The sequence below is a fragment of the Triticum urartu genome, chromosome 6, assembly GCF_003073215.2.
Source record: "Triticum urartu cultivar G1812 chromosome 6, Tu2.1, whole genome shotgun sequence".
In the NCBI taxonomy this organism is placed as follows: domain Eukaryota; kingdom Viridiplantae; phylum Streptophyta; class Magnoliopsida; order Poales; family Poaceae; genus Triticum; species Triticum urartu.
The window spans coordinates 529,223,565-529,246,464 of record NC_053027.1 but is presented as its reverse complement, the minus strand read 5'-3'; the positions used below and the strand labels follow the sequence as shown (position 1 = coordinate 529,246,464).

Sequence of the window (22,900 nt, the reverse complement as noted above, 5' to 3'; positions counted from 1 at the left end):
ATAGAGGAGGGAGAAAGAAACCCTAGATGGGTTCTTAACAGCCAAGTGATGACATGATCAGGGGAGTGTCAGTACAACTTTAATACCTAATTAAGTCCCATTCCGCTCTTTATGTTGTCAAAATCCCGGTAGTCGCTGAGAATTAATTAAGAACATAAACGTTCCTACGTACGTACGCGGGCGCGAACTGGTCTTGTCAGCCATAGAAGCCTCTTGAGAATGGTGGGTGGGTGCGTCGCCATCTTACCATGGCCATGAGACGACGACGCAGAGCTAGCTAGCAATATTTTGTAGCCGGCCAAACGCTCCCTTTACAAAAGCGAGAGGCACCCGCGAGAGTTCCCACCCGCACCCTGACGGCGACACGTAACTACGCGGCCATTTTCTTCCATCATCATCATCAAAGTACTCGTATTAAACTGTTAATTTCTCCGTCTCAAATGCAGCTATAGCCTAAAGGTGGCCCTTCCTCAACGGCTCCGTTGAACTGACGTTACCAGTTACCTCAGCAGCCATCCGAAGTTGCAGTGGTGAAAAAGAAGCGTATGCTATCAGCAAAACAACAGGAGTAGCAGGTGGTAAAAATGGCTATAGTGTGCATCACAGCGCGACACGTACGTACGTACATCCTTGTCATACGCACTGACCGATTGTACATATTTCGACCACGAAACTGCACTATACTTGCACAGCCAAGAAGTACACGAGCTAGAGTCCACACGCGTCCTTGTCATACGTACACACGTCAGACGCCGGCCAGCGGCCAGCTGCGTTCCGGATCATTTTTCCCTACAGCTAGCGATCGAGCTAGTCGCATTCACCTCTAACCCACACACAATGCCCAACTCGCCGGAGCAATCTCACCATCAACGTTACCGGCCGCGCAACCCACGCAGATTCGATTTACCGCGCCGCGTTGCTCCGGCCAGGTCAAACCGTCGGACCCTTCCGTTTACACCCGCGCCTGGGCTACCCCTCCCCCCGTGACCACGACCCGATCCATCCATGGCGCCATCCGACCAACCCACCACCCCGCTATATATACGCGCACGCGCCCCACCCACCCTCCACACCGCACCTCGACCCATCTCGTCAGCCCATCATCATCCACTCCCAATCCCCATTCCATTCCAAGAACGAACGGAATCAGTTCGTTTCACTCGATCGCCAAGGAAGCACTCGACCTCCGTCGATCGCCGCATCGCCAGCACCATGAGGGCGTTCCTGAAGGGCTGCTTCTACCCGCGCGGCGGCGCCACGGACCCGGCGGCGGTGGCAGACGGCGACGAGGCGACCACGGCCACGGCCAAGGCCACGGCGCCGCCGAGGCCATCGGCCAAGAAAACCAAGAAGAAGTCGATGCGGCGGGCGCCGAGCGCGACGGCGCGGCTGCGGACGCTCTCCTTCGACGACCTGTCCCGCACGCTGGCCTCGTCGGGGATGCACGCCTTCACCGTCGCCGAGCTGCGGGCCGCCACGCGCAACTTCTCCGGCAGCCACTTCATCGGCGAGGGCGGGTTCGGGCCGGTCTACAAGGGCTTCCTCGACGACAAGGTGGTGCCGGGGATGCAGCCGCAGCACGTGGCCGTCAAGTACCTGGACGCCGAGGGCCCCCAGGGCCACCGCGAGTGGCTCGCCGAGGTCGTCTACCTCGGCATGCAGCTCAGCCACCCGCACCTGGTGAAGCTCGTCGGCTATTGCTACCAGGAGCACCACCGCATGCTCGTCTACGAGTACATGGCCCGGGGCAGCCTCGAGCACCACCTCTTCAAGAGTAAGAATTCGTCCACATACAGTTCTTCGCCGATTGATCACGCCGACATGGTTACTGATCTTGGATGATTTGTCTTGCAGATCTGCTGGCGAGCTTGCCGTGGGCGACGAGGCTGAAGATCGCGGTGGGGGCGGCCAAGGGGCTGGCGTTCCTGCACGAGGCGGAGACGCCGGTCATCTACCGGGACTTCAAGGCCTCCAACATCCTGCTCGAATCGGTGAGTAGCACTCCGTCATCCCTACCAACTCCGGCGGGCATGTCATATCCCGTTCACGTTCATACCTCCGTTTCCTGTGTATGTACACGGACACACGACTAGTTCGTCGGCGCGCCTCTGCACATACGATTTGATATGACGACCGTCTCCGTATCCCATTTCTGCGGGCGTACGTGCCAGCACGTTTTAAAACCAGCTGGTTGGCCGATCTCTGTCGGTTTATATTTCTCTAATGATGATCTCGCGGAGACTTTGATCCGTTGAACGGGCAAAGCCATGGACTTAACCTCTATTAATTAGTAGTGTAAATACTTAATTACTGTTAGCCACTAACAACCACAAATTTGAATATGCGTATAACCAGTAGCCTTTTTTCCCGGTTGAATTATCTCAGTTGTCTATGCCTCGGACGGGATCAGACAAGCATAAATGTCCCTGTCATTGTGAGAAACGTGCCCTCGAGGATAATACAAAATTGGCCTCTTCGTGTTCTTAATCAATTCTCCTAGGCTAGGCTATATTAGCACCAGCTAGAACGCACAAGAACACGAAGAGGGAGTAGGCTATATTAGCACCAGCTAGAACGCACAAGCTGTAGCCTGTAGGAGCTAGCCGGCCAACGTAGTCGCACCTGTCTAAATCAACCACACCCACAGCATACATCTAGTATGATCACCTAACCCAGCCACCTTACTTGACACCCCAGATAAGATAACCAGGTAGTACAAATGTCAAAATACCACACAAACAGTTCGGTACACATCCACCAAAACAACCGTGCATACATTTCACGTGTATATTACTGTTAACCAGTACACGTCGATCGACCGGTGATTCTGACTGTGTGTGTGCCTATGTTATCGCAGGACTACACGGCGAAGCTGTCAGACTTCGGGCTGGCCAAGGAGGGCCCGTCGGGGGACGACACGCACGTGTCCACCCGGGTGATGGGCACGCACGGCTACGCGGCGCCGGAGTACATCCTCACGGGCCACCTCACGGCGAGGAGCGACGTGTACAGCTTCGGCGTGGTGCTGCTGGAGCTGCTCACGGGCCGCCGGAGCGTCGACAAGCGCCGCCGCGGCCGCGAGCAGAACCTCGTCGACTGGGCCCGGCCCTACCTGCGCCGCCCCGACCGGCTGCACCGCGTCATGGACCCGAGCCTCGAGGGCAGCTACTCCGCCGAGGCCGCCGCCAAGGCCGCCACGGTGGCGTACAACTGCCTGCACAGCGTGCCCAAGAACCGCCCCACCATGCGCGAGGTCGTCGACTCGCTCGAGCCGCTCATGCGCATGTCCCGCGACGTGCCCGCCGGGCTGTTCGTCTACACCGCGCCGTCAGAGCCGTCGCCGGTGGCCAAGGTCGTCGCGGACAAGGCCGATGAGGCTGCGGAGGCCGGCGAGGAGGCCAAGGACGGCGGCGCTAGCGCTTCGGCGGCCGCGGCCAGGAAGAAGTGCCAGCGCTCGGCCGTGCACGCCGAGAGCGCGGCGCCGAAGTACGCGAGCTCGGTGGCGGCAGGGAACGAGAGCCGGGGCTCGCCGAGGCAGAGAAGGGACAGAGGGGCGTGAGCAACGATGCCACGCGTGTGTTCGTGTGTGCTTGAGATCTTTTTTTGTCCAAATTGTTCAAAGTGTACATAATTGAAAGAACCAGGATGCGTAATCTGTTGGTTGATTAATTTTACTTTCTTTTCTTGGTGATGTATTTGCATCACACAAGAGCAAAAGGTGTTAGTACAGAATTTTTTTCCAGGCCAAAAAGATGGCGTTCTTTCTTCATTTGCTATCCGAGACGTTCCTTTTTTTTAAAACGAATCATCTGCAGCATATTGTTTGGTACAGTTACTAAAACAAGTTCAACCACTCCCATTGCTAATGCTTTCAACTACCATCACTTTTGCAGAGATTAGAACGCATCTGGTTACGAACGCGAAACATGTTCTGCACCAAACAGGACATTTTGCCACAGATGTAATCAATTTCGGGCAACTGCTTCGCATTTCTACAGTATTCTTTGTACAACATAGATAGCCAAGACAACTGGACACCCACGAAGCCAGGGCCGTTCGGCGTCTAGCAACAATTGTTGCTTTGGAACTGCATACCTACCACCCCCTTCCACCCTAGATCAAATTTGCCCTAGAAAACTAAACAACAGTACAACATTGCTGAAGGGGTGCAACCCCATAAAAATCTGGGGACTAACTGATCTTCACGGCAGCCCAAACCTCCTTGTTGTTCTATTACACAGGGAGTGGGTCATGATGCCGTCAGTAGAAACTGCGCAGATGGATAGTGATGAAGAGATTCCGGCAGCTCCACATCCGCATAGTCTATCGCTGGGATGGCGATCGATAAATCCTCGGTCGAAAATGGTATGCTGCACCAAACAAGCATAAAATGTAAGTGCAAAATCGGCAACCACATAAACATACTCCACACTCTACAAACAAAACATGAAACTTTGAAAGGAGCATTTTCTACAGTGTGTTAAGCGGTAACTACCAAGAAAATTATAGCTACCTTAAATCGTCATCCAACAAAAAGGAATTTGACGCGAGGTTCTGAGTATCTTTGTTGACCATCTCCCGCATTGCAGAAACGACCTGTAAAATCATAACATTTTCAAAAAAAATAACACAAGACAAAATCTGAAAGACGGAAGGTCCAAAGCTAAAAGTGCACACCTCATTTGATATTCCCTGGGTATTGTACTTGTCGTCCCAGTACATTGAGCATATCCTGTAGATTTGCCTAAGGCTCAAGGACTACACGTGAAAAGGGGCTGATTATAGTCTGCAACAAAATGATGGCTAACTGCAAAAACAGAAGCTGTACACAGTCTTACCGGGCAGAGATCTTGACTGATCTCCTCAAGTGTCTTCTTCCTTTTTTGGTGTATAACCTACAGTATGTAATAAGTGAGAAATACCCCAAGGTGTAGAAGATGCAACAGAAATGACATGGAGATATTGCGTCTTGCACAAGCAATTACCAAAAATCCGACAGCTTGTCTAATATAATTAAGCTCATGCCAAGAAGTTCCTGCAAACTGAAAGTAAAACAGATAATAAGTTTGTGAAGAACAGAAGAGAAAATAAGTAGCCACACAGAAAGTGATAATTTCCAAGTGTTACTTTTTCTAAAAGACGAGATATAACAGGTAAATTGGAACAATATTATTGGACATTAAACGAGCGGAACCAGATTGTCAGGGTTTCTGTAGTCCACTTCCTGAATTATAGGCCAACCAGACAAGCAGAATGTAGAACTAGTACAACTTACCTCCTCAGAGACATCAGTAATCCATTTCTCCAGCAATGACAGTCCAGCTTTAACATATTCTCCATTGGAGAATGTACAACATTCACGCCGAAGAAGAAGACTGATGGCACAAAAAATTTGTTAGTATGACTAAAAGTGAAGTAGAATCTCATTATTCTACTGGTCCCTTATCTGTACCATACTAACAAAGCATTTTCTGAAGTGTCAGTGTCCCATTACCTACAATTTTTTAACCCAAAGAATCCTATTTGTTCCGTCACATATAATAGACCCTTTCCTCAACCCAGAATTCTAGCTACAGTGATCTATTCGCAAATAAAAGGAACAAGATTTTACCATTCATTGAAGAGTTGTATTGTTTGGCAACTAATCTTAGGGGATCACTGTTGCAACACATGGCACTGGCTATCATATTTGTTGCTTGCATATTATTAAGACACAGATACCAAGTACTTCAAATTCTAATAGAAGGAACTACCTGTTGAAAAGTTGTATGTTGACGAAGGAGAATAACTGAGTGATCAGCTTACGTATAAAGAACGATGGCACCTGCAGCACAAACATATAAGGTTACTAGAATCACTTGGATAAAGCTATCAAATCCTTTCTAGTGGAGAGTTGTGCCAAAATAAGAAGAGTTAAATGACAGGCTTACATGATTTTCACGCAGAGTATCCATAAGCAAATTTAGGAAACTGACAATGTTGTCCCAATGGGAGTTCGATGGCTGTTGAGCACCAACCCCTGGTGCTTTGGGAGCTTTTCCAGGTCGTGTTGATTTTGGAGCCTGACGTACAATTTTTCAAAGGATACAAAAATGATCCAGTTGTACAATGCTGTCTGTAATCAAATCACAAAAGAGAGGAAGGTATATACCTGAATGCAAAGACTGAGAAGAGGTGATATTTCCTTTTTTAGATTATCCCTTAGTTGCCCAAAGATCTTTTCGACACATGCTGTTAGCTGCTGTTTGAATAGTATGGCTGGATACCTAGCATCCACTTGTGCAGTATCACCACGCCCTGCAAGCTATTGAAGCAATCTCAGTGTCAGGGAGAAAGAACATTGCTATTCTATTTTACAGAGATTTGCAAGAAAAACTACAAAGATTGACTAGTTTAGTAGTGCTAACATTTACAATATTTATGGCTGTGGTTATGCAGCACTTGATATCTATGTTTCCATGTGTAAATTAAGAAAGCGTACCCATGATTTTGCAAATTATATGTAATCTACTCCCTCCGTTCCTAAAAATTTGTTTTTTTAGAGATTTCAAATGGACTATCACATACGGATGTATATAGACATATTTTGGAGTGTAGATTCACTCATTTTGCTCTGTATGTAGTCACTTGTAGAAATCTCTAGAAAGACAAATATTTAGGAACGGAGGGAGTATATTCTTGCATAACTGTGACCATACCCAAATAACACTCAGTTCCAAAAGGATTCTTCAGCATATACTAGCTTTCAGAGCAAAAATGACTGGCAAGCTCGGTTCCTTACTTGGGCCAACTTCCCACCTAGCCCTCCAGCAGAGCGGCGAGATGGTGTACCAAAAAATCCGTTTGACCGTAGATTCTTCTGCAGAAGGCACAGCAGTGCAGAAGTATTGGACAACCAATAAGGTAATCTACCATCTGCTTCCTTTGCCTGGAATAGGAACAAAAATAAGAATATTAAACCTATTGGCTTCCACAAATGAAATGTCTGGTGCGAATAGCAAAACAAATGGGGGCTTCGAACGATTTTACCTTGAGAACATCGTTTATGGCTTCAATTACATGATCAAAAATAGCAGTCCTCTCTGATTCGAAAGCACGCCAATGTAGAAGGCATCTGTAGATGATACATGCAGCAACTGGTTTGCCATCCTTGAACCCTAAATTTTCCTTTATGCAACTTAACAGGATTTCATGGTTTCCCTGCAAGAAATAATACCATCACTAAAATACCTCAGAACTAAATTCTTACAAGAATACCAGAGAATCCTGAACAAACTATAAGCAATCTTATCTCTGAAGGCATCAACTGAATTCCATATGAAAAGAACAGTCAGATTAAGAACAGTGCTGAATTCACCTCATGCCTTTCAACAGGCAACCTTGCCCTCCTTGACCCGGTACTATGTTGAACAGGAGACAGATATTTTGTTGTTGGTGGAGTTTCCTACAATTTTACGTTTCACAGTTTCAAGCAGTTAGAAGAAGAGTATAAAACACTGGAGGTATCCAACTTGAGTCAAAAGAAATCTTACAAATGTGCGCTTCTGCTCGCTGTTCGTAAGACTAATCGAGTTAGCAAATTTCTGCAATCAGGGAAACAAGTCAGTTAACTAACCAAAATGACAATGCAGCTAGGTTAGTACTCAAACTTACCATTACAAATACCACTAAGAAAAATAGAGGTGCTGGGACCAAAATAGTGGTGTGACAAATACAAGGCATGAAAATTAGAGTGAGCACAAAGGAAAGAACCTCAGGCAGCGGTTTTGGAGTAATGCTAAATGCCTTTTGCCTTAGAACATGATTCTCATTTTCCAAGTTCGTAAGTTTCTCCTGCAATCTGAATGCAGGAAGGCTAACTGTTAGATACTAACACTAAGCAAAAGAAATAACGCTCAAAAACCATAGACGCATGGATCATTCCAGAATCCTGCGGTTATTTATATGCGGAAGGGGAAACATACTTATCCAAATTTTGCTGGAGGCGGGTGCATTTTCCCTCCACATCTTTCAGTTTCTCCATCGTATCATCACTATTTTTACGAGCTGTGCTAAGTTCAGTTTCCAATAATGAATTCTTCTCCGATAATGATTCGACTATGTTCTGTGGAAGCAAGAGAGAACTGCTTCAGCGGAAGTAACTAATTAACAATCAGCAGAAGCATCAATGCTAGCATCAGTTAACAAGTCCCAAAAGGTCACTACAATTCATATTCAAAAGAGGAAATGGCAAAGCATATAGAACATTTAACGGAAGAACTATAACAGCAAAGCATAAAACCATAGTAGTTCCATGAATGAACCATGATATGTATGGAAAAGAAAATACTACCTCTGTTCACTTTTATAAGACGTTTTAGACATGACACTGTCCAAAACAGTACAAAGCAAGCTGTCTGAAACTTCTTATAAAAACAAACAGAGGGAGTACGAGTTAAGATCATGCAGTGGCTAAAGTATTCAAGAACTTGAAATTTTTCACAAGAATGCATTAAGTACACCAGTTAGTTCATATGAAGTAACTAAAATATTCGAGAACTTGAAATTTTTCACAAGAATGCATGAAGTAACCTAAGAAGCAAACTGAAAGTAATCGAGAACTTGAAATATTTCACAAGAATGCATGAAGTAACCTAAGAAGCAAACTGAAAATGGAGGCAAACCAAACATATTTATGATAACATATTAAAATTGAGGAGACTTCAAACCTTTAGATTAGAGTTCTCCTTTTCTTCTTCTGCTTTCAGAATCTTGTTACTGCACAACATAGATATCTCTCTCAAAGAATCATCCAATTGCCTCTGGAGGATTAGATTTTTGTCATGTTCACTCCGGGCAGATAATTTAGCTGCAGCACATTCTGCGCTTAATGTTTCGATTATTTTGTCCCGCTTTGATATCTCCACCAACTTTGTTTCCTCACCAGCAGCCTACATTTGAAAAACCCATGCGTCAAGGAGCAAAAATTCACTATCATCGGAACCAAAATAAAGGAAAACTATCACAAACTCTGAACACTGTCACACCTGCTGACTTATTTACATTCATAGAACATCAAATGCAGGATAACAACCATAGCAGAAATGTACAGAAAAACAACGCATTGCATATGCGAAAAATATTTGTCCTTATACTGACAGGAACAAGCATAACTGTCTCAAGTCTACGACATGCAGGGTAGCACATGCAAAATAAAGAAATCGCATTAAACACAAAAGCAATGAAGGCAGAGAAAAACATACCCGCATTCTCCTTTCCAGAGTAAGTCTTAAAGTAAGATCATCCAACTTTTTCTCAAGCTTATTCTTCGCCTCCCGGAGTGCGCCAGCTTCATTTGCAGTCTGAAGAAGTAATCATAGCATAAGAATACTCCCGATGGACGCCAATAAAACAAAGACATTACACAAGCTCGGGAATTACAGACAGTAATATTCAGAGAAGAAATCAGAGATAACATTAGATTGGAATGCTTTTCTTTTAGGTGTATATGGTTGTTAGGAAGAGGACCGGCTCTAAATATAAACAACATTAATCAGAAAAGCTGATAGGCTCCCTCTCAACCTCAGCGACTTAGCCAGCCTACCCACATTCCTCAAAGTCATACACCTGTCTTCAAGTGACCGAGTTTAGACATGAAAATTCACAAGAAAACAGCGTTCAGAAGACCCTCGCTTCTTGGACTTAACCTGGCCCTCAAGATCTTAGCCATGTCTAATTAGGATTTCAGACTAAACCGCACAGCCGCTGCTTGACATGGTGCTGATATGTGGCTCCCTCAAACGAATCGACAATAACAAAGGAAATGGCGTGGTGTTTTAGGAAAAGAACAGATCTTCAAAATACTTAAGCTGGGTACAGCAAATCAATGTTATTTTCAGTACTGCTAGAAACATGCCAATTAATTTATTAGGCCATAAATAAATTACAGAATTGCAACCAGAAAAATACCATTCTGAGTTTCCTTAGCTCCCTTCTTGCAAGCTTTTGTCTCCAAGCACACTGAATTGCTATAGTGGCTTGCTTGTAATGCTGGAAAAGCATGGCAACCTTCCGTTTTCTCCAGAAGGACTACAAAGTGGCAACAAGAAACTCATGTCACATAAATTCAATAATACAAAGTGTTACCTCTTATAAGCAAGTGATGACATCACTACAGTATAACATCCAGTACCTTCCTAATACTCCAATTAATCTAGAGGTAGATGGCCAAAAAAAATTAACATGCTTATAATGTAGAGGATCTTACGAGTTAAATTTTCAACTAATTGCTTGCTAGCATGGCAATTATCCCCAGATAATCAAGTTATCTTCTACTAAAATGGTATACTTGCTTTAAGTATGTTTGCTTTCTTGCACAGTGTGCATATGTGTCTGTGGTGTGGGGAGGGGAAGATGAGGTGAACCTGTATCACTAACGCAGCCTTCTGCTCCCTGATGGCTGAGAAATAGCGGCGGGCAATAAACCCTCGAATACAAGACTGGATGAGCAGAGCTGCTGAACATGCTTCATGGTAATTCCGCTGTAACAGTAACCTTCTTGCATGCTTCTGAAGAATTATGGCAGCCGCTGTTTCTCTTCTGATCTTATACATTTTCCTTGCAAAACAACCTGCAGTATCCTTAGAAAATTAACAATCAGGATGTACCAGCAATTACCAAGATAACACAGTTCATACAAAATGCTTACAGACCTAACGGATAAGATTCTTGTAATTTGCATTCCAAGAACTTACTAGGCACAAGAGTACGGAGCATAATTACTTATAAAAATTCAAGAATAAAAAGATAAAAAAACTACACATACCAGCAAACTATTTCTATGCCTAGTCAGTGGTCACAAAAATTTATCACTGTGGCAAGTGCACAATGAAGTTTGATATCTTAGGACATCGTTTCTTCTATTTAAGCCGATTGCATGAAACTGTATATGTTTATCTGAATTCAGATTGCAGGTTGGCGCCGTACAAGATAATAAACATAGCAATTGATGAAGGACACATATTTACCTCTACAATATGCTTGTATTGAAATTGAAGCCTTCTTTGTTTTCACAAACTCTTTGCGGGCGGCGAATGTTCTGAAACAACTTTGAATGCGCCGTGCAGCATTGTCCAAAACCTCAGCACGACGCACATCTAGTATCGCGATTTGACCGGCTCTAAGGAAGACCTTATTTCTACCAAGCTATCAGGTAAACAAAAGTGTCAAATTCTTATTTTCTAAACTTGAGCTGATTTATTAGTAAACTATCAATTGATACTTCAAAAGGGAACAGAATGAGAGTGTGCTGAAAAATGCAAGGGCACTTTTTGGAAATTACATAATCAATTAGAAAAGCACAAATGAAGAATAATGGGCAGACTCTATGAATATGTTAATCATTAATATCATAAAAATATAAGGAAATGGAAATAATATAATATTATCAGGCTAGAAGCTTACTTGAAAATTGTTAAGCTTCATTTTTTCAAGAACTGCCTCTGTCAACGCCCTTTCATCATGACTGCATAATTGTTCATATTTATCAAATAATTGACTCATTTATGCAAAAAGATAAACTCGCCTCTTTTTCACAGGGCTTCTCATAAACTACTAAATTTGTGGGCACTATAACTAACATGATGAGACAGTATGTAGATCAAAGTTGGCAATTTAGCATGGGACGAGCAAACAAGCATGTTGGCAGCCATTTGAGATGGCATGGAGTAGTTAATCTGCCTATGCCACATGCTGATTCATATAGACTATAATAAAAGCACCGAATTATTCCACAAACAAAATAAATTAACAGAAGCTATGCAAGAATTGGCTTCACCTACAATGAGTTGTAACTGACAAGGGCATATTGTATCAAAATGGCACCACGAATGGCTTAACTACCAGAAAAAACAATTGTCTTCGACAAATTACAGATTTAAACTCATAAGATAAAGATTGTCCCTAAGGAACATGGCCATCTAAAGTCACAGATAGCAAAACGGTGTTGTTTATCAAAGCAAAATTATATCAAATTCAGCACAGGCACAAAGAATCTGTTCAAACTAAAACAGTTGAACAAACACTCTGTTACAAAAAATGTGCCCACATGAATCGCATGTTCTGTACTTCGGGTCAAGATCGCAAACCCCATTAGCATTTAGCGCAAAAGGAGAAGTTTATTGTTTACCAAGCGGTGCAGCCAACATTGCACATTGTGAAGCAAACAACTTGAACCAAATTAGTTGCATAGTGCATATATTAGGTACCTTCCGAACATCAACTCAGGAACTAGGACTCCAAACCGATCAACAAATTCAGCATATGTCCTTCTGGTCGGATAGCCAGCAAGACTAATGCGAACAGCCTCTAAAACACCCTGCGCCACCACCAAATTACAATCTTAGGGAAAATATCACCAATAGATCATGCATGTATCAACAGATGGTAGTAAAACAGCATCATTTAAGTAGGCTCATGATCTATATCTTGAAAGGGCATTATAGAGCACAATCACTTAATGATAAATAATTGTCAACTTTTAAGTGATCTCACGTATGTGGTTCCAGATACATGCTTGAGATTGTAGGCCTCCTCAAGTCATATGCAGGTATGATGTAGTTACAAGATGAACTAATGAGTTTGGAAAAGGTTGGCATAGCAGTAACAAAGAATTTGGCATAAGATTGATCCGTCTATTGCAAAATGTATGAATTAAGGGAAAAGCTTGTGAACAGCCGGTTGATCCGACACCGCGCGTCCACCGTCTGGAGCGTGTGACGCGTGTCCCATGTGTGGCCCGTGACTACATCTTTACTGTAATTTTTCTACAACAACATCCGTGTTGCAAAAGTACCTTTCGTAACAATACCGGTGTTGCAAAAAAGTGGAGACGTAAAAAAAAATATCCAACAAGACACGTATTGCAAATAATATACATAACAAGACCTTTGTTGTAAAAAAATAAAAATAGCACAAGACCTCTGCTACAAAAAATACTTTTGCAACACTAATCTTGTTTCAAATATTTTTGCAACAAGACTTGTGTTACAAAACGAAACTTACAACACATCCTCTGTTTCAGAAATGAGGACAACATTAAGCCACGAGATACAATGGAGTCTTGTTTCAAAACGAAACTTGCTCCGTTTCAGAAATGAGGACAACATTAAGTCACAAGATACAATGGATCTGACGATTCACAACCTGACGGATCCTTTAAAAAAAATTCATCGGCTGACGCGTAACACGTTCAAAAACAAATTCTGCAACACAACACATGTTCACTCGTACAACACGTGCCCCACGTGACATGTGCGCGTGACTCCTTGTGACCCTCTAATTTTTCTGCAACAACTTCAATGTTGCAGAAGTTTCTCCTGTAACATAATATATGTTACAAAAGGATGAAGACAATTTTTTCAACAAACCTCGGTTATAAATAAAAATCTAAAACAAGACCTCAGTTGAAAAAAAAACCCGCAACACAAACTGTGTATCAGAAAGTATCAGAAAGGTAAATAGCGGTGTGGACGTTTTGCAACAAGCATCCTGTTGCAGGACTTGTACCGCAACACCGCCCTTGTTGCAAAAAGGAGGTGGCGCTTGTGAGTGGGTTAATAGGATGGACATCACCGCGTTGGCGGGTTAATCGGATGGACATCCCCGCGTCCATCCAACGGCCAGCAAAGCGGCGGATGTTTTCTAGCTATCCGCCGGCGGACGCGTAGCGTGACCCATGAATTAAAGCAGAAATAATCAGCATTAAGTCAGGCGTCAAACAGCTACAACATTTTTATGTGGAAAGATGCACTTATAACAAAAACAATGAAGAAAGACCAAAAGAAATACACTATTTATGCTTAAGGTGGAAATTCTTACTCCACAGCGAAGTTGGTGCAAGACACTTTGATTTTCAAAAAGCTGAGGTCGATTAACAGAATTAGGCTTCACACAGCGTACATAGTGAGGTTCTGTCGAGCTCAGCGTTTCCATGAGAGCTTGAAGTTGTTGCTATAAAACAGTGAATATAACATACCAGTCAGAAGAGTCAAAATTTTGAAGGCTTGTAGCTTGGTGCACATAAATTGACAAGGCATAGCAACCAGATGAAAAGAAAGTCATAGCAGATACGCATATTACAAAGGCCAAACTTAAAACAAAATCAATTGAGCTTTGTATTGGTACCTTAAATCGGGAAGCAACTGATGAGAACTTGTACGACGATCTCAATGACTCTTCTGGCAAAGAACTAAAAAGCCCAGAAACAAGTGAACATCTTGAAGATGATAAAAGATTGCAGTGCTCTGCAACAATATAATCCCGGTTCTTCTCCAGAAAAGAATCTGTTTGATACGTAACCTACAAATAGTGGATTCTATCATAGTCAACACATGACAAATTAATCAAATAATCTGGCTGGTGGCTTACCTTCCCAGCATAGTGAGAGATGGTAAAATCTGTTTCTGAGAACTTGGTCTTCTCAAGCCTAGGATGGGAAGACAAGTTTCTGAACATCTTTGATGCAAAGGTTGCGTGAGTAGATTTTGGAAACATACTGCAAAATCAAAGGATAACTCAGAATAGGAATTTGCTTGTATAAGTATAGAACTTCCATGGATAAATAAAACCAAGTATTTACCAAGCCTCATCCAGCAGTGCAATAATTCCAATAGGTTTCTGTTTGGAGAATATATGATAGAATTAGTCTCAGATGAGCACAACGTAGCATGTTATCCAGATCAAACAAGGGGCAGAAAGATGATGGCAAAGCAGTATTTCAATCCATTCGAAATATCAATTATTGAAGGCCAGTGAATGCAAAAAAAAGCAACGCCTAACGTAAGCATGCACAACTACCAACGAAAACATACATACTGTTTATACTTTATACATTAAAAACTCTGTATTTATTACCTGCACCGGTTAGTAATAATATTGCAGATATTAACAGCTTGCAGAATGGATATATTTAACAACCCTTTAGGAAACAGCGGCATTTCAGTGACACACACTTACGTCACCTTCGCATTATCATCCATTATACCGGGTATTGACCACATGATCAATGATGCTATTTATTCCATGAGCAAAGACTTTACAGCCTACGTAGTTCAACCCCGATAACATTCATTGGCCAGAATAAAAATAAACACACCAAAATCTTGGGAGGATGGAATGCATGCTGTACACAAAAAGTGTTACATGATAGATAGATGATTATTTCCATCACCACAAACCTAAAACCAGGGAAGTGAGGGTACCATGAGTGATTTCAATATAATTAGATGGTGATGAGGACATTTGATGTCAGGTCAATACTTGCAATTAGCGAACAGGCAGTGTGTAACATTAAAAAAGTGAGACCAACCAGGGACCCTTGGTGTCTTTTTATAGAAAGAAGACAACCTGAGGCGCCATGCGGAAGGTAAGATTCGAACATGGGTGGGCAGCATGCACACTTGCACTTCTATCCAACCAAACGACACTCAGTTTCCAAACATCGTCAGTACACTGATGCTCGAGGCATAAAAGAGGTCACTCAATACTTGACATAATAACTTGTAAAAAGGTCACTCAATCCAAGTGCAAACAACTAAACACAAGGTAATAATCTAACCACCTAAAACTGAGAATATGATAAGAAAATCAACAAAATAAGAAATCTAGCACGCTAAATCAAAATATAAAATGTGCATTGAACAACAACCACTTCTCATTAACCAAAATTAGTAACGGCAATGAAACAACCTTTTCGATCAAATCCAACATATCTTGATTGTCAATGAATTCAATGTAGCTCCAATTAATTTTCTCGCTTTTGTACTCCTCCTGCTCCATCTTGAATACGTGCTGAGGAAACACACGTGTAGCATTTGATGTTAACGAAAACAAGTGAATTAAGTATGCAAGGGCACAGTATGTTGCCAACTTGTCATCCATTAAAGAGACGTCGTTCTACCTCTGGCACTGGAACATACCTCATTAAAATGTTGCTGAAGCTTTTCATTGGCAAAGTTGATGCAAAACTGCTCAAAGCTACAGACATAAATGAAAAAGGAATACCATTTAAGAACCAGACAGGAGGGCAAATTCAATATTTAATGCGACCGCTGGTGGCTAATTATTGCATGTTTTTAACAACATTTTCCAAAGTAGATAGTTATAATATGTGCAAAACAAAGAATAACTAAGCAGAAAGAGATTCTGAACCAAAATAATAATTCTGTGAAAAGTTGGCAGTCAGATGAGAACAGACAATAAATATTATCTTAAATACACATAAATCGGCAAACTGTTAAAAAATGCTTAAAGCAAACAAACTATACTATATAAGTGATTAACGTTCATATCAGCTCGGCTATTTAAAGACCTGTTGTGTTTGAAGCTTTCAAAGCCATAGATATCCAAAACACCGATTTGTGCCTTTGAATCAACATCTTGACCAATTGACTTGTTAATATTCTCAACAAGCCTGAAAACATAAAAAATGTGTTACCATATGCAAGCATACAAAACTTATCGAACAAGGCCGAGAGAAAATACCAGTCAAATAGTCTTGCATATACAGTCTTTGCTAGAGCATCACGATTAGCCGCTGCTGCAGCACAATCTAATTCTTTTATAATTATTCCTTCATTGGTGTGTATAGACCGGGTACATAAAGATGAGACCAACACATCTGGATCACACCTAATTCAAATAGCAAAGTGATACTATAAACAACGATTTTAATTAAAAGTTAGATATATAAAGGTAGTTTCCTTCAGGTCCAGAATATGACACGATTACTGCTACGCAAAAAGCATAAGATTCATGGTAGTAACCAATAATGTTACGCAAGTAATAGAACATTGCATGGAAGGGAATATGAGATATATTTGTGCATACGTCAAGATTCATTGATGCAAACGTTCGACACATTCTCATTAAACTGTGGTTCATTCAACCTTCTACAGAACTGGTGTGAGAGCTAAAACAACAATTGCAGGTAGTTTATAATATTATAAACTAAACTGATTGTGGATTCAGTCTTCACCAAGGAATATATGTTATGCACAGTTACCAGAGAGATGCCACTTACATGCAAGCACAGATAAGGAGATTCGATTCAATTGAATATAAATACATCACGTATGATGAGAACTAAGAGTTTTAACTATTTGGATATTCCCTAATATAGGATATAAAGAGTATCCTCTGCTGGTCGGCAAAAAACTAGGGGCCAATTCATCTACATCCATGACCTCAACGGACAGGTCATTTAAATTAAACAGTTAACAAATTTAGGACTCAATGTAATTTTCTGTGACCATGATTAGTACAGACAGATGAGGATTATGAAAACAATAGATGTGTTGCACACATGTGCCTAAAAATAAATTCATACATGAGTAGTGTAGCTGTCATTTGGAGGTGGAAATTTGATGTTGAATCTTTAATTTTCGACGAATCAGAATCCTTTCCCGGAGAAAACTCAATATTGCCAAGATGGAGAATGGCTGCCAATGTCCGAAAAATAGCATCCTGTATATAAAGTACAGCATACACATTCATTTCTTATTTTCTTACTTAAAGAAGGCAAAGCTACTCAATATAAGTACTGTAAAGTAAGCTTTTGGATAGTATCGTATTTCCAAAATAACATCTGTATATGGACAGGTCCTGTTAGAAACCTGATCGCTTCTGCTGATTCCGACAATATCCATTGCCCTTTTTGTCTTCCAGTACTCATCTTCATTATTTATCCCTTCCAATTCATATGTCTTGCTTTGATTCAAGTAATGGAAAGTGCTTGCGTGCCCAAGCTTGTATAACTCCGCATCCTTCAGAAACAAGGCAAGATCAAAATTAACCTCACAGCTGCATGGCTCCAACACGTGTTTTGATTGATGACAGCACAATATTCAGTATACACGAACTCTAGAATACTATCCAATTCATATTTAGTATACACAAACTCTATAATACTTCCATCCTTAGAATAGGAGTTTTGTCTCCAAATGCGCACAATGAAGCTTATTGAATATTGAATGACCACAAATATACTAGGGAAGAATTTCAATGAGTCGCGTGAAAGTAACATTAGCATCTGTCATTAGCCATATCTATCAGAATCAATTGACACAATTCTACATCATGACCATGTCAAAGTATAAAATGGAACTTATTTTGGAAAGACGGCCATGAGAATAGCATTTTTTACATATCTCCAGCATGATCCTTCTCTTCACCAGATAAATTGCATAAGTTAGGTCAGACAAATAGCCCAAAAGTCAGGATATCAAATTATTGATAGCCTAACTTAATCCGTATCAATAGACACTATTACACATCTGACGGATACCGTGGAAGTAACAGGTTTTTGAATTTATATAGATAAAAATCATAATACAGAACAGATACAACTCCCATACTTCTCAACCCACCAAACATCTAAACCTCTGATTACTGTGAATTTGGCTAGTTCAAAAAACGCATATCTTGGCAACACTATACTCAAATGAAATACCAAATGATTGCAAGTCCAACAGTCTTGTGAGTATATACCATTAAATCAATAAATCATGAAACAAGGAAACCAGGGATGAATTTGCAATTGAGTACGACTATAGAAGTTCATGCCCTTCAATCTCTACTACTTATAAAAGGCCGAGTTCCATTTCTTCTAAAGTCACCAAAGTTAGTGTACCCAGAACAACTCACACCCCACGATCTAATCCATCTAACTAAATCTAAGAGCTGGTATTGCTTCCATGGTCTGCCATCCAATCCAAGGGCTAATATTCAAGGTTCTGCCACAGCCCCACGCACGTCCTGCCCCAATCACGTAGCCACGACCTCCCTCGCACAATCCTCCCCTCATTAATAGCATACCCAATATCCATGCTAGCGCTAACCAATTGGTTACATCCTACGTAATATCAGCGTGCAATTAAGATCTTGTCAAATATTAGTTTGTAATACAATTAATATACTGCCTAATATTAACATGCATTGCACGTTCACGATTACTAGTTATTATTGTGGGCTTGACTTTTCGGTAAAAAATATGTGGGCTTTAACAACTTCGTAAAAAATTCAGAGCCACGCTACATAGCAGTGGAACTCATATAACATACACGAAGGTAACAAGTAAACAAATTGCAATAGTTGGTACTGGTGCACATACCTTCCCCGATGCACATAATTGATAAAAACAATGAAAGTTCCTTTCAGGATCAGTAATTTGCACAACACGAGATCTTTCCAGAAGATAAGTCCTAATTGCAGCTCCGGATATTCTACCACTTGTATCAAACTGAATCTCAACAAATTTTCCAAACCGGCTGCAACCAAGACGGAATTATAAGGTGATATTATATAAAGAAACTTCTAAATGGTTGAGTTTTACGAAATAGTAAAGACATGAAATGTTCTCGAACTTATTGCCACTTGGCAGTTATCAGTTACTCCCTCCGTTCCAAATTACTCGTCGCAGAAATGGATGTATCTAGAACTAAAATACATCTAGATACATCCATACCTGCGACAAGTAATTCGGAACGGAGGGAGTATTTTCTAAGTGAAGAACACATCTGAAATATTGCACACAACTGACCCAGTACTAAGCACTGTGGGAGTAAAGCCTCACCTCGAGTTGTCATTTCTAACTGTTTTTGCATTCCCAAATGCCTCCAAAAGTGGGTTAGACTGGAGAGAAACAAATAAAAACATTATAAGATAACGCCTTCAACATTCCCATTGTGAAATCAAATACTTCACAAAAACAAAAAATGGAATGGGTCAATGGAAAGACTATGGTTTCCAGCAATCACTGCAAATAACGTGGGGTAAAACTTACTTCGAGAACTTGTTGCTCAACTGATCGATCATCAAGAACAGCTCTGCCACCAACATATGTGAGATACCGCATGATGAGCTTTGTTGTTTCAGTCTTTCCAGCACCGCTTTCACCACTAACTAAGATTGACTGGCTCATGGAATCATTCAGCATAGCCCTACATTTCATTAATAAATGTCAACAGTATATTATATTTACAGGTCGTCATGACTGAATCAGAATGTAGCACCCACCTGTATGATGCGTCAGCAACCGCAAAAACATGCGGACTCAACTCCCCTAACTGGACACCCTTATATTGCTCCATCATGTACTCGTTGTACAGGTGAGGCAGCCTCGTGAAAGGATTAACAGCAATCAAGATGCTTCCAGTGTACGTCTATCTCGATAAAGACAAGTGGAAAAGATGTCATACAAAGGCTCCCGTAACTGAAGCAGAAAAACAGAAGTGCACCTATTTACCAAGTCATGTCAACGAATGAAGAAGAGAAGACTCAGAAGAGATTATAGTTAATGATTAAACTTGACAAATCGGAGGAACAGGATTCGTCCCAAGTAATTCATCACAATTTTACACACGTTAATGCCTTTCATCCTATGCATCTTTCCATATAGAATTACATAGTAGTATATGCATGAAACATGTTTCAGCATTACCATGACTGGATAAATATAATTGCCGCAAAGCCTTGGCGCAGCGGTAAAGCTGCTGCCTTGTGACCATGAGATCACGGTTTCGAGTCCTGGAAACAGCCTCTTGCACAAATGCAAGGAAAGGCTGCATACAAAAGACCTGAAGTGGTCGGACCCTGCACAAGCGGGAGCTACGTGCACCAGGCTGCCCTTTTTTAAACACACCATCGAGATGAGAGATGACCTTCCAAAGTATCCAATTTGATGAGACGTTTTTCCTATGTGTTATAGTTTTAATACTGCATATATTTCAGTTTTAGTTTCAATGGATTTAGCAGGTGCCAGATTCACGTGATAAAAGTCCTTTCCATCAAATAAATGAAGTGCTAGTAAACTACTTACATATATCTCATTCAATGCATATCTTCGCTTCAGATTGTATAGAACACCCGGTTCATTAAGATAGGTCAGTTTGGTCATGTCATCAACATGGCCCCCACCGAGATTTTCATCTGTGTCCCTAGGCAGCAATTTCTCCGGTAAAACTGAAATCTGATAACAAAAAGAAAGAAAGATAAATTTCCATCAGAATAACCAAAACCAGGTCTTTGTAAACTTGTTAGACAGGAAGACAAATCTCAAAGATACTTCTCAAATTCTGTTAAAAGTGTTGAGCAAAAAATCATAGTATAAACTAAAATCCACCACGTAGCAGATAGCGTAACATAATCTATCTGTGGACTGGACTCAAATTCTAACCAAGTACAAGCCCCAAACAGCTCATTAAGAGGAGGGGTTCGAAACTAATGCTACACAAATTTGTACCCATTATATGTTCTTGGTAAACATTTAAAAAGGCCAAGTTACCTACAAGTGAACGTGTCGGACAATCTAATCAAAACAAAGAAAGGCATAAGATCAAAACAAACAAGCAGCATAACTCAAAAGCAGCTCATACAGATAATGCTCAACTGATGCAATCCCCTGCCATCGAAATTCAAAATTGATCAGCACTAGCAATCCAGGGTAACTTGCAGAACTCCGTGTGTTCAAAAGACCATACAATTATCCAAAAGTACTCTTACTGAAGCTTGGAGCCATTTCTACCACAGTATAAGTCAGGCAAGTAACAACTCCTAACAAAATTCAAATCTAAACAGTAAAGTATTTCAAATTCTGATCGAATATACAATAAACTGTAAATGCTGCAACCTACAATCCAAATTTCCAACTAGAATTATCCGCTGCACTTTCAGGACCCAGTACAAAGTCGTACCGACAAAGCTACGGATTCAAATTAAATACCCACGAGAGTGGGCCTACTTCCGCCAATTTGAATTGGCTTCTCCTCACCAGCGTAATTTGCACAAAAACAACTCCAAACCATTTCAAAAACAGGAATAGTAGGCTAATTTTTTTAACAATCCTCTGAACCAAACTAACGCCGGAACTCAAAACCACTCTCCGGCAGACTCGAATCTAACAGCACGCAAACCGGTTCCACGTGACCAGTGTCCACATCCGCAGCCACGCTCGCGTCCACGAGGAAAAAAATATCCAAACGGCGCGGCGCAAACTTCAACCGCACGGAATGGGGGGCGACAGCGACAGAGGCAGGGGAGGAGGAGGAGGAGGGATTCGCGGCACCTTCTTCCGCTGGCTGGTGAGCACGACGACGGCGCTGCGGTCCTTGGCCTCGACAACCTCGGCCTCCACCCAGCCCTCCCCCTTCTCCTCGACCCAGACCTTGGACCCCTTCCGGTAGCTCATCCCGCCGAAACCCTAGGGGGCCGCCCCGGGCCCCTCCCAGCCCTAGGCAGACCCTCTCCGCGGAGGCCGGCGGCGCGGGCGGCGGCGAGCGCGAGGCGCGCGGGGGAGGCGGGGCCGGTTCGGGCGCCGGGCGTGAGCGGCGCGTGGCTTATCGGAGCCCCGACTAGAGCGCCGCAGGGTGGACTCGTGGGCTCATGGCGAAATTTTTGCTTTGCCTTGGCGCTTCTTCCCTCCCGTGCGCTTTCTACTAGCGGACGAAAAGGCTATAGGAGTGGAAATCTTGAATTCTTCCGGGTGGTTTCTGAAAATGTGCCTCGCGGACGTGGCACCGGAATTTGAACTGGCCAGGGCTGGATGCGTCATTTCCGCGTGCGTGGCAGGCGCTTTCAAGGCGGTGGGCCGGCGGCTGGGCCCACGGGCAGAGGCTGTCCTCTCGGGTGGGGAGAGGCTGCCTGGACCCACGGGGAGGTCCGGTCGGTTCAAACCGGCCGATCTGGCCTATTTAAAACTTTACATTTTTGAATGCGTGCTGCTGTTTTCAGGTAGGTCCCTGGCGTGCTTCGTATTCAGTAACGTGTCAAGGGCGGATGCGTAAACGGCTAGGTTGTGTGGATGGTTGTTTTTTAGAGGAATCGTCTATGTATGTGTCGTGTAAGATTTAAACAAGCTTGCCGACAA

General features: G+C 42.3%; 2 protein-coding genes across 2 annotated transcripts; one reads left to right on the top strand and one right to left on the bottom strand.

Moving 5' to 3' along the window:
- The first annotated feature begins 1,055 nt into the window (after positions 1–1,055).
- LOC125514901 (serine/threonine-protein kinase RIPK-like) lies at positions 1,056–3,769 on the top strand. The gene is made up of 3 exons (XM_048680274.1): positions 1,056–1,774; positions 1,855–1,991; positions 2,858–3,769. The coding sequence occupies exons 1-3, from the start codon at positions 1,213–1,215 to the stop codon at positions 3,557–3,559; spliced, it is 1,401 nt and encodes a 466-aa protein (XP_048536231.1). The 5' UTR covers positions 1,056–1,212; the 3' UTR covers positions 3,560–3,769.
- A 193-nt stretch (positions 3,770–3,962) lies between these two features.
- LOC125514900 (protein OPAQUE1) lies at positions 3,963–22,460 on the bottom strand. The gene is made up of 38 exons (XM_048680273.1): positions 22,100–22,460; positions 20,855–21,004; positions 20,053–20,198; positions 19,820–19,976; positions 19,610–19,668; positions 19,148–19,304; positions 17,652–17,801; positions 17,366–17,502; positions 16,522–16,668; positions 16,349–16,450; positions 15,957–16,014; positions 15,727–15,828; positions 14,618–14,655; positions 14,407–14,533; positions 14,164–14,337; positions 13,858–13,989; positions 12,246–12,355; positions 11,443–11,503; positions 11,007–11,184; positions 10,404–10,609; positions 9,949–10,068; positions 9,243–9,341; positions 8,709–8,930; positions 7,965–8,104; positions 7,753–7,840; positions 7,533–7,583; positions 7,358–7,444; positions 7,030–7,200; positions 6,782–6,928; positions 6,152–6,304; positions 5,931–6,062; positions 5,754–5,824; positions 5,276–5,375; positions 4,986–5,042; positions 4,839–4,895; positions 4,678–4,758; positions 4,514–4,596; positions 3,963–4,370 (listed from the first exon to the last, which is right to left on the bottom strand). The coding sequence occupies exons 1-38, from the start codon at positions 22,220–22,222 to the stop codon at positions 4,250–4,252; spliced, it is 4,494 nt and encodes a 1,497-aa protein (XP_048536230.1). The 5' UTR covers positions 22,223–22,460; the 3' UTR covers positions 3,963–4,249.
- Between the last annotated feature and the right edge of the window lie 440 nt (positions 22,461–22,900).

Excerpts from the sequence above, each read along its gene's own strand:
- LOC125514901 (XM_048680274.1), top strand. The coding sequence starts at position 1,213 with ATGAGGGCGTTCCTGAAGGGCTGCTTCTACCCGCGCGGCGGCGCCACG. Across the intron at positions 1,775-1,854 it reads CGAGCACCACCTCTTCAAGA|ATCTGCTGGCGAGCTTGCCG; the intron begins GTAAGAATTCGT and ends TTTGTCTTGCAG. Across the intron at positions 1,992-2,857 it reads CCAACATCCTGCTCGAATCG|GACTACACGGCGAAGCTGTC; the intron begins GTGAGTAGCACT and ends ATGTTATCGCAG.
- LOC125514900 (XM_048680273.1), bottom strand. The coding sequence starts at position 22,222 with ATGAGCTACCGGAAGGGGTCCAAGGTCTGGGTCGAGGAGAAGGGGGAG. Across the intron at positions 21,005-22,099 it reads TCACCAGCCAGCGGAAGAAG|ATTTCAGTTTTACCGGAGAA; the intron begins GTGCCGCGAATC and ends TTTTGTTATCAG. Across the intron at positions 7,201-7,357 it reads TGCCTGTTGAAAGGCATGAG|GGAAACCATGAAATCCTGTT; the intron begins GTGAATTCAGCA and ends TATTTCTTGCAG.